The sequence below is a fragment of the Sceloporus occidentalis genome, unplaced genomic scaffold, assembly GCF_023333645.1.
Source record: "Sceloporus occidentalis isolate IW3139 unplaced genomic scaffold, rSceOcc1.0.p SCAF_224, whole genome shotgun sequence".
Taxonomy (NCBI): Eukaryota; Metazoa; Chordata; class Lepidosauria; order Squamata; family Phrynosomatidae; genus Sceloporus; species Sceloporus occidentalis.
Window position 1 is genome coordinate 638,002 of NW_028317204.1, and position 12,172 is coordinate 650,173.

The following is a 12,172-nucleotide window of genomic DNA, read 5'->3' on the forward strand; positions in this document are numbered from 1 at the left end:
CATGTAGAACCCCGAGATACCCTCATACCCAGCAAACGTTCTGAGCTCCTAGAGGGACACTGGGGTTTGGGGACCAAAGAAAGACTGGCCAAACTAAACATGGACACTTGGCAGGTATGGGCTGTGGATACTGTGGCAGTACTTTGTCTCCTGAAGGGAAGAAGAGGCTCCCTCTTTGGATAAATGTATTAACACGGCATGTGGAGCAAGCTTTTCCTGACAGAGTCCCCGATTTAATCTGGCCCAGATTTACTTGCCGCGTTATCACTTGGCGACGTATCCTAAGGGTTAATCAATTTGTCTGGTGGCATTCAGATCTGTGGCCCCTGAACTGTTGGTTTGTGGGGTCGGGTAGACCTATTAATTCGGGTGGGTTCTGAATTCCAGACTCGAATATGATGAATGCTCAGGAGACCAGGGACCGAGGTCCTTCACGTGCCGTGTTTTCGGGGCATGTGTTTAGCTGCTGTTTGCTTAGCCGTGTTTGTAATGAGTGGACACAGGTGATAACGAAACTTCCTTGGAATTGGCAAACAGAAGATAAGTTTTCTTTAAAAAAAAAAAAAAAAAAAAAAAGGGAAAACGGATAATTGTTTTCCGTCTAATTACTTTTTAACCGGCAATTAGACACTTTCATGATTAGATACCAGCCCTGTGACTCTACCTGGCTATCTACATGAGAACTGCAAGGTTATTAGAGCGCCTCGTTCAGTGGGGAGGAAAAGCCTAGGGTGCTTCCAACATCTCTAGTGCCTAGATTTTCACAGAACAGTCCTGATTTGGGGGGGTATTGTCTCAGGTAGCTATCCCATTTTTGCAGGCAGTGGGAATCATTGACCGGTCGGGGGCGGGGGGGGGAATTCTCTGATGTCCCTTGATGAGTCCAGGAAGCTGTAAAATCAATGAAGGTCTATGCTTGTGGCCAACGTGCGATGCGCTACTAGGTGGGTCTTCGGGTAAGACCGGAAGGTGGTCCCACCTGGGCAGTGCCCTCTTCTGGGTCCAGACATGCCCTGTCTCCTAGCCCAACATAGGTGTCCCAACATTGACACGTGAAAAGTTGGAGCGCATGCCAACCCACCATCCTACGACCACAAACCGAGGCCTAAAACATGAAGTCCAAAAAGACAGTTAAGTGGCGGCCATCAGACAGCACGACATAATTCAAATTTATTCCAAATCCACCATTTCTTTGCGCTTTTGCGTTGGCCACCGTCTGAAGACACCTAGAATACATCTTCATCGTTGACCTGTGGCTCATCCAAGGAATTGCTGGACCCCCAGGGCACTTCAAAGGGTTAAAAGTACATCCTTCTAAGCATGAACTCTTCACCCGCTGGGTTTTGAATGTGTACCTATAGCCCGGGACGGCTCCGAAGGAAGAGCTGGCTTAGCAGGACGGCTGGCAGGTCTCACACAGAAGTCATGTAAGGATTAAGTCAGATTTGTTAGAGGGGGGAAAAAAAGGCTCCTTTCTACAACAAAAAAGCCATCGGAATAGCCAAGAGACAAGGCGGAGGAATGCGATATTTCAGCAGGGCTGTCAGAGGGTAGCCGAGGAATTTCTCATAAACTGCCTTGGCCGGGCTCTGCTCCCGCGCAACGTGAACCCATCATGGATTGAATTGATGATGGAGGGACCGAGCCTTCTGCGCCGACCCCGCTACGGACACCTTAATCCTAAATTAAAACAGACCGCTGGCCAAAAGGCAACTCCATGCAGGGCTCTATGACCTTAAAGATCTGTGTTCAATGTCATTACTATTCTTCGCTGGGGACTTTTTGCCCTTGGGGTAAATTTCTCCACGTCACCCAACTGTGATATGTCGCTGGGAGTTATACAGAGCGGCCTCCGCGTAACCTGCCCGTCCTCTGCGTAACCTGCCCGTCCTCTTAATCAGTCGTTGGTCTCGTCTTATATTCAGGAGCCGTATGTCTACCCCATTTCCTAACATCAATTATCCTTTTAAACTTGGATCAGCGAACACAACGTGCCATTGGAACACAGGAGTGATGGGAGTGATAAAGGGCCATTGGAACACAGGAGTGATGGGAGTGATAGGGGCCATTGGAACACAGGAGTGATGGGAGTGATAAAGGGCCATTGGAACACAGGAGTGATGGGAGTGATAGGGGCCGTTGGAACACAGGAGTGATGGGAGTGATAAAGGGCCATTGGGACACAGGAGTGGTGGGAGTGATAAAGGGCCATTGGGACACAGGAGTGGTGGGAGTGATAAAGGGCCATTGGGACACAGGAGTGATGGGAGTGATAAAGGGCCATTGGGACACAGGAGTGGTGGGAGTGATAAAGGGCTATTGGGACACGGGAGTGATGGGAGTGATAATGGGCCATTGGGACACAGGAGTGATGGGACTGATAATGGGCCATTGGGACACAGGAGTGATGGGAGTGATAAAGGGCCATTGGAACACAGGAGTGGTGGGAGTGATAATGGGCCATTGGGACACAGGAGTGATGGGAGTGATAAAGGGTCTCTGTACGCCTACGCAGAGATTGCATTAAAAATCAGCCATTTCCAGCTACAATAGTCATTTACAGCATTAACCCCGTCTGCGCTGGATTTCTAATCCATTTCTTATTTTAATGGACAAAACATGCTTTTCTATTGAAAACAAGGACATTTCTAAGTGGCCCCAAACTTTTTAACCATAGTGTAGTTTAACTCTTTCAAGGAACTGTTTGACTGTAACCGTCGATTATTCAGGGCTAACATGCCGCTTGATTCTTGTTACAGGAGATTAATCCCACATTTGACCTTTTTATGATAGAGGCACTGTTTAGTAGATAGGCTCCAGAGTTTGTTTTCAACCCTAATATCGTGTATTTTTCTATCAACGTTGTACGGAACTGTGCTTTGTCAAGCAACCTTTTCAAAGGATTGCTCACCAACCTGGCATTTTAGGGGTTAAAATCCAAATTTCCATAGTATTTGAATTTGTGGTTACCTATGAAAATATTCCGTTGGCTCATCTTTTTCTGCCCCTTTTTGAAATCGAGCTTTAGGCACAGCCTGAGCCTTCTTGATTTCCTTTACTGTTTTGCCTGCACTCCCTCCGCTGGAAGCCCATTCCAGGTATCTACTACCCTATGTCTCCCTTTGCGGTACCAGCGCGTACCTATTAAGTTAGTAAGACCCTCTGATTTCTCCTCGTCTTTCTGGAGGCGTGATCTCCAGATCTGGACCCGGAATCCTAAACAAGAGAAATGAGACCTTTTGATTGGTTTGGCTGGAGAGGTCTGCTGGATATATATGAAAGGCTCCGATCTCGGGGGGGCCCCGGGTCTTCACTATGAGCTCGTTGTTACTGCGCCGAGACGAGAGCCGACCTGCTACATTTTTGAAGACGTTCCCGTTTGTTCACCTGATACCCTGCTAACAGCTCGGGAGATCCGAGATAACCACGGAACATGAAATATTTCCCCGCCCGTTACGGGATTCCTCCCCGAATCCTTCCTTAGAATCTGAAATATTCGATGTTTCTCTGGGAACCAATGAAATCCTCGCATGCCGATCGTGTTGCCGCGTCGGATGTATTCAGACATTCCGTGTTTTTGTGATTTCCACAAAAAAATGGTGGAAGTTTACTGTTTGTGTGAAATGGACTAATAACTTATAGACATAAATGTGTGGCTGCGATTGTATCAATAGTTGTCATCGACTCCTGAACGTTTCGCGATGCATGTATCTGTCTGATGAGCTTCTGCTGTAGCAAGCTCTGAGCTGGCCCTGTGTAATGTATGGTTTAATAGTTACATGAATTATACATTATACGGGGCTGGTTCAGCCCTTCCTGCTGGAGAAGCTCCCCGGGCCGGCTGTTTATAATGCGGGGAGATGAATTCTTCACCCCTGGGTTAGTGGATAGGAGACGTGAGGGGTACTGCCGGCGAAGATCTGCCTTCTCACTGGTCTGAAATACGAGTGACTGAGGACATTGGCGCATGACGTCTCCCAGTACCCTCAGCCGATGGGGCAGCAAAGCCACACAAGGGGTTAAGGGAAGACACCCAAGCCACATGAGGCTCAAATTTCACCGATCCTCCACTAAAGGCCCCTAGGAAGCACATCTTGTTCTGTTGGCTCGTATATAATACTCTATGTGCTGTGTCTTTAACCATAGAGTTGGCCAGAATGTAGGTTGACCCAGAGAGAGGTCCCACTTTGAGTACCATATATGATGTCATATAGATGAAAATAATATATTATAATGGATCATAGTATGTGATGTCATAGAGAATCAAAGAATCTGCAATTATTTGGTATAAGTTTGTCTCATTTTCATATATTTTTTTACGGGGTGCACATAATTGTCATGTGGTGCAGAACCTGACCCATCATTGTAGATTATTTAAAAATATATATATATATAAATTATTTTTTTCTGTTTTCCTGCGCAGGCTGACGGGGAATGAACCATTGACCATCCTCCCTCTGACTTCAGAAACGGAGGAAGCCGCTGGCAAAGCGCATTACAAAATCTGTGACCGGCTCAAACTCGAGCGAAAGCAGCGCAGGATGTGCAGACGTGACCCCGGGGTAGCAGAGACCCTCATGGAGGCAATTAGCATGAGCGCGCAGGAGTGTGAATACCAGTTTCACTTCGAACGTTGGAACTGCACCCTGGAAGGGAGATACCGAGCCAGTTTACTTAAACGAGGTACAATCCACCACGGAGTTCTCGGCACGCGGGTCTGATGGCGCAAAATGTGTTGGGGACCAAATACTACATCTTACAGTTCTTTACGTTAAACCTATATAATGTTTATAGATTAATATGCAATATATACATTCAAAATTGAAGGAAATGAATGGGTTAAAAGGTCTTTATGGATGTTTATGGGTTCCAGTACCGATCCCTGAGGTCCCCCACTAGTAACCCCTCTTTTTCTCAGCTTCCAACCCATTTACATCCAGATATTTAACGGATTTGCATTAATTTGCCTGCTGCTGATGCAAGAGGGTTACGGGGGGGGGGGGCAGGGGTGCACAGTGATTTCGGGGTCAAAAGCACTGGCCAAAAGGGCATATGGGGGAGTTCTTGGGGCACCAGGTGATTCTTGGGGCTCTCTAAGAGACAAGACTGAGAAGAGTCCTGATTTGGGGTGAATTGTTGTAAAGTAAGCCTGTGAGGGACCCCAACGTATGAAAGCTTTACATAAACGACCAACTCCACATCCTTATCCCCGGGAGAGTGTGAACGCCCCACGTTCACAATATGTAAAAATAATAAAAATAGTATTATATATTTATGGATATACTGTATATATAATGACATTATTCTGTCTCTGAATCCGTAAATTTAGGAATACCGCGTCAGTTCCATAGCCAAGTGGCCCGTTCCATAGCCAAGTGGCCCGTTCCATAGCCAAGTGGCCCGTTCCATAGCCAAGTGGCCCGTTCCATAGCCAAGTGGCCCGTTCAATTCATTGCACCAGCTGAATATGTTCTCAATCAGCTCTTCCTTTGCAGAGAAGTAACGCATGTTGCGCCACAAAAGCCCTTGAGTCCATCAGTCCATTCCATCACTAGAATTTTTTTTTGTTTAAATACCCCTTTGAAACCCTGATTAGTGTTCATTTATATTTAATATAACCCTTTAAGTGCCATAGCACATTGTATCCCCCCCCCCACCGCATCGCGAGCAGTTCTATTACACACAATTCCATCAGATATTGATAAAAAGGTGCAGGAATCCATCGTTAACCCTGTGATGTCCATAAGAGCAAAACCGCAAGGATTTTTCTTCCTCCGATCCAGAAACGGTTAACGGTCCCGATTAGTCATGTGAAAAATCCTGAAATTGGATAGCTGTGGGTGGCAGGCTTTGGAGACACCCGAGGTTAGAATGCATGCATTGAGTTGGGGTTTATTATCTTGTTACTGAATATCTCGTGCAATCAGGTGCTGTGTTATGGAGACGATTTAGCTTTTGCCATAAGCCAAATGTCAAATGAACCTGGTAGACTTGGCCGGGATCCTGCAGGACTGCCGCTAAACCCTAGTAGGGGCTTTGCTTCTGGGAAGTAATTTTATTTTTTTACTTATTTTTTATCAGGAACTTTACAAGGAAACCAATGCTGGATTACAAAAAAAAATTTTTTGGACTGATTTTGATTTTTTTTTTTTTTAATTTTCTTTTTTTTTTTTACCCTGTTATATTTTTTATAAAAAAATATCCATAATAAAATATCTGAAACGGAACTATAATATATATTTTATTTATTTTATTTTTTTATGGACTTTCACAATGTATATATTTTAGATAGAATACATTGGCTGCAGAAAAAAAAAAATTGACTTTTAAAGACAAAATAAACGTCTATTGAAATCCCTTTTTTACATTTTGGCGCCTTCATATTCCGCAGCGCTGTACCGTGGTGATAAACCTCTTTTTCAAATTTGTATAAATAACCTCAGCCATAAATTGTTGGAGCAGGACATATAAAGACGAGATTTCATCAAATGGAAAGCAGATATGGACACAATTTAACCCCCGATAGAACGGGTCTTATCTCATTCTTTTTTTTTGGAAGACCTGAAAATATATTGCAAGTTTGCACCCAAATGTAAGAATTGGGAAATATGACACCGACCCCACGGAGCGAAATCTTGACAAGATAAGACGAGGGATTATGTGTGACACATACACACACATACACACAGCTGTTTCCCTGGACGCAGTCACACTGCGTGTGTATCCAGTGTCGACCACTTTCTACCCCCCGAGCAAATGCTTCAAAATACAGCCATCCAAATCAAACTTTTTTTTAAAAGTAATTTTTTTTTTTCTTTTTTAGATTGTAAGCTCCAGGGAACATGGCACTCCATGCCTTTTTTTTTCAAATATATATCACTTTTTGTGCCGCACAATTTAATCTGTTGCTGCTTTTATGAAAAAAAAATACATTCTAATTTATTACAAAATTTAATTACATTTTTTTCCTTAGTTTTAATTTTATTTCAGTTGAAAAAGCATTTTTAACCAATTTTTTTTTCTTTTAGGTTTTAAAGAAACGGCGTTCCTTTATGCCATCTCTTCGGCAGGACTCACCCATGCTATGGCCAAAGCTTGCAGCGCGGGGCGCATGGAGCGTTGCACGTGTGACGAGGCTCCGGATTTGGAGAATAGGGAGGCCTGGCAGTGGGGGGGCTGCGGGGATAACTTGAAATACAGTAACAAATTCGTCAAGGAATTTCTGGGGAAGAAAAACAGCAAAGACCTTCGAGCCCGAGTGGACTTGCACAACACCAATGTGGGAATCAAGGTGAGCCGACGCTTTTCACGCAAAGACTGAACTTTAATAATAAAGGAGATAAAAATATGAATACTTGGAATATAAAATTAGCTCATGTTGGGCAAATTTGACCTATCCTTCTAATTGAACCATTCAGCCCCAAAGTAAAAATTATAAATAATAAGAAAAATGTCCAAATATTACTTTATTGCATATGATAGCTGAGTGTCCCCTTGCAAATACTTAAAGGGGATTTATCAGTACCCCCCCCCCACATTGCCATGTCCATTATATCCCCATCCCCCGTTGGCCTAAAATGTTTCTTGCCTGCCGGCTCTGGCCCTCACTAGTGGAAGAACTAACAAGCGAATGTATTTACAGAATTTCAATGTTGGGCTCTGCAGAATGTTAAATTTATGGAAATTCTAAAAATATCCCTCTTAATTCCGTTCCTGCTTTGTCCCTGAAGATGTCCAACCCATCTCACCCTTGACTCATCCTGAAATTGACGAAACAAAACGCCCCATTCTATTTTCACGACGGCACATGATGTCATTATCTCCCCAAGTCGGGCTATTGTGTCGCAGTATGACCTCAGTTTCTGCGGGGGGGGGGGAGGTCAAAGGTATGAGCTAATTGGATGAGGCTCCTCCGCATCCCCCCCCGATTGACGGGTCCGGAATTCTGAAGAGATCTATTAAAAAAGACAATTTCCTGCCAAATAAAGTCCCAGCGACCGCCGCATATTCTGAGAAAATAGTCCTGATTCAGGCGACGACACAGGGGCTTATTCTCTAAAAGCGTTTTTGTGCTTTAACCCCTAAAAGCACATCAATCACTAAATTATTTTTTTTTCTGCTGTCATTGTGTCATTCATCAAAAATGTGAATATTTGGCTGGTTTTTGGGTTTTTTTTATTGTTTTTGTGTTCTTTTTTTTGGTTCCTTTTTGGTCTTAAAAGTGATTAGTAAAATGTTTAAAAATTACTTTTTTAACTTTGTACCAAATTGTCTAATTTGATACATAATTCCCCCCCCCCAACAGCCCTCTAAGAGCATTAGAATGCACTATTTTTGGTTAGTATCATTTGGTATTTGGTAGAAATCATTGGATTTCAATTTAGACAAATTTAAGATTTTTCTTTTAAGGATTTGTTTTTTATAGCGCCATCATATTCCGCAGCGCTGTACAAGTTGATGTATGGAAATGTCTTTGAGCTTGGCGAAACGCAATGGTATTTACACTGTAGTACCATGTAACGTGTTTACGTGTCCGGTGACATATATATATTATATTATTTATATATATATATATATATATATATATATATATATATATAATCTATATACCTTGAATCAGTCATGCGCTTAGCGGTAGAGGAAGGCCACGTGGTTCGGTGTAACGTGTATCCCTGCGGGGCAGTCTGGCCTGTGGCAGTGAACCGGTTAAACTGGTTAACTAAAAGTTCCATTCCGCTTGAGCGAGGGATGCTTTAATTAAATTTGTACATGTTTCTCAACAGAGTATCATTAAGCATGGACTTTTAAACTAGTATTCCGAACCGTTGCTAAGTTTCTTAATCCCCCGAGGGCCGACCTTTTCGGAGGTGTGTGTGGTCAGGCGTAGCGTACGAATGTAAGGGGTTCCATGAAAGGGATACGCGGTTACCTGGTAGGGATCGGCATTGAACCATCTCAGTATTGACCCATTCGCCTCCCCCTCTTGATATAATGGAGAATGTCAAAGTTGTCTATGCTTTCCACTTACTGATCATGTAAGATAGGCTGTAGAGGGCGGGGGGGGGGGGGTTCTACATATATTTGTTTCTAGAAAACCGGGCTATTTAAAAAAAAAAAAAAAAAAAGTTATATATAGTTTTTTATTTTTATATTTTTTTTATACATTTTATTTTTTTATTAGGCATTTTTATACGTTTATTTATTTTTTTTTTTTCCTTACGTAAGCAGCGGTTAACCTATTTGTTCCTGAAATAGTGTTTTCTTTTTTTTGTTTTAGTTTTGGTGATTATATATTTTATGTGTAATGACATTGTATCCGGAGTGAATCTTAATTCTTAGGTTTTTTCTTTTTTCGTTTTTTTTTTTTTTCTTGGCAAATGAAAAATCCAATAGCCAGTTGTTAGACGTGGACAGACAAGGTTGTTGGCTGCAAACCAGAGCCGAGAATGGGCAGTGATTGTGTTACATAATTGAACCTGAATTTCAGGGGTCACCAAGCATGATGGGAGATACGGGGCAGATACAAGACAGACATGATTCCAGCAAACTGTTATTTCATGGTTAGGCACCCACTGGTTGTGTCGCTGCAGCCAACTGCAAATCCCAGCACGTTCAGGCAGCTGGAGCGACCGAGCACCTCAGCTTCTTTAATAATGCGAGTAGGATTGTGCGGAGCTGTAGACAAGGGGGTCAAATGTGTTCACAAGACCTTTACACTTTAAAATTCACAATATATGGTGCTCCCCCGGTGAGGATGCAGAGAATCCATACAGACAGCCTTCCCAATACAAGGAAGCAGCCAAATACTATGGTGGTTTAATCAAGAAAAACCTAAACCTTAAAAAAAAAATTGTTAAAAAAAAAATTTACATTTTTAGATGAGTATTGCAAAAAAAAATATGGAAAATTTCATTTTTATTTATCATGGACAACTAATATTTATCAACAAGAATGTAAGCAGGTGTTTTTATGTTTTGGTGGGGGTTTTTCTTTTTGTGCATGGAGTGTTTAAAAACCAGTTTCCAATTCTTAGGAGGCTCGACTATATATTATATATTATAATTTTTTTTAGTATTTTTTATTATATTTTCCTGGAGGGTAAAATAGCCGGTTAGGTTTCAACTAAATGGCTATGAAGCAATAATGCTGACTAAAAACTGAAATTATTATTGATTTATAATGATTATAAGCTATATTATGATGGGAACTGTATTTATAAAAGCAGTTATTTGGTTCCAACTTCTTGGCGGTCCGGCAGCCGTAGGGGTCAGGTTGAGGGACTTGGCTGGTAAACCTTCGCTACCGCTTTTAATCATCCAAAATCTTACCGTTCCTCGAAAATCTGGCTCTAATGAGCAAAATCTTTCCTTGATACCATCAATCACTAGTCCTGGAGGCACCTGAGGGTTAGAAGATTGCGTTTGAGAAGGCCTTGACCTCATCCCACGTGTTTCTGATTCTCCAGGTCACAGATATTCATAATGTTTTTCTGAAATGGTCTGTGTTAAGAAACCAGAGCTTGGCGACGAGCCAGTTCCAAATGCATGCCCGACTGAAGCTTTTCCTCATTTACGTAGAACTTTTACAGCCAAGTCATAAAGAGTCTGTCAATAAATATTTATCCGCATTTAAGTTGGTCTTCCAAGCTTGACAAACGGAATACGCGCCAAAGGGGCTTGCGGGGAGACTGCAGAAGACAAATGGAACTTTAGGAAAATGTTACCGTCTACTATCTGAATGTTCCGTCGGTCACATTCTCACTCTGGTGATATCGGCTCTGATTGATCGTCGTGGTGTCTCTATATTGTGGTTAATTTTTGTGTTTTTGATCACCTTCATGCTTTGAGCGCCAAGAAAAATGAGTCCAAAAAAATGTGGCGCGGGTGAGGTAATCTCAATATACATCACGGAATGTGTTTTCTAATAGCTGGTACAGGTCCTTAGGGGATAGAACTACTTTAATGGGACACAAAGTTCAAATCTGTTTATTTTGGGCCTTCACAAAATGCAAAGTTGCCCTTCAGAAAAGTTCTGAAGATCTTGGTATTTTTTTTTTTTTTAGGACTTATTTGGTATTTTTGAAAGAAAAATAGCTTTTTAAGACTCGACTTCTGATGTTCTGAGTTTTATTTTTAAGGAGAACACTGGTCCTAAACAGTAGATTAGAATTCTACATACAAGAAAATTTGTCTATATTGTATCTCATTTTTTATTTTTGTTGATTTTTAAACACTTTTTTTAACTTTTCGCATGTGTCTTATTTATTTTTTAGGTTATCAAAGCCGGAGTGAAGACCACTTGCAAATGTCATGGTGTATCCGGATCTTGCACGGTTCGTACCTGTTGGAGACAACTGTCGCCCTTTCACGAGATCGGCAAACAGTTAAAGCTAAAATACGAGACTTCCCTAAAAGTTGGAAGCACCACCAACGAAGCTACGGGAGACGGGGACATTTCTCCCCCCAAAAAACCCGTTTCTGGGCACAGCGACCAAATTCCAAGGACTACAGACCTGATTTACATTGATGACTCTCCAAGTTTCTGTCGGATGAGCAAGTACTCGCCAGGAACCTCTGGACGGAGATGTTACAAAGACAAGAACTGCGAAAGCATCTGCTGCGGCCGAGGACATAATACTCAGAGCAAGGTGGTAACCAGGCCGTGCCAATGCCAGGTCCGCTGGTGCTGCTACGTGGAGTGCAAACAGTGCACGCAAAGGGAGGAAGTTTATACCTGTAAGGATTAGCGACGGTTTGTAGACAATGTTACAAAGAGAGGCCACCAGCGGCGTATGGAGTCAAACAGGGTTTGAGTGACATTATGGGATCGAAAGCACTTTGTAGGGTACAGATTACCCAACTGTGTTGCTGATTTTTTTTTTTTTATATATATATATATTTTATTTTATTTTTTGAGACTGAGCTGGAAAACTTCTATTAAGTGCCTTTGTGTATATATTTTATATATAAATATAGTGGACATGAAGTGCCAACATTTCATATAAAATAATACGCTCCTTATCATTCATGCCGGCTTCGTTGAAAGTCTAGATAAAATAACAACATTTTACTCTTTACATTTTACAGATTACATTGTAATCGACACCTGGATCTTCTAGAAAAATTTTTTTATTTTTGTTCTTTAAAAAAAAAAAACTGGAGATAAAAAGGCT

At 42.1% G+C, this 12,172-nt stretch overlaps 1 protein-coding gene across 1 annotated transcript; it reads left to right on the plus strand.

The window, feature by feature from the left end:
• The first annotated feature begins 3,850 nt into the window (after positions 1-3,850).
• Positions 3,851-11,746, plus strand: LOC149276813 (protein Wnt-9a-like). Its single transcript, XM_089503254.1, has 4 exons — positions 3,851-3,903; positions 4,424-4,683; positions 7,029-7,291; positions 11,273-11,746. Exons 1-4 carry the CDS (start codon positions 3,851-3,853, stop codon positions 11,744-11,746), a joined length of 1,050 nt encoding a protein of 349 aa, XP_089359380.1.
• Positions 11,747-12,172: the final 426 nt, after the last annotated feature.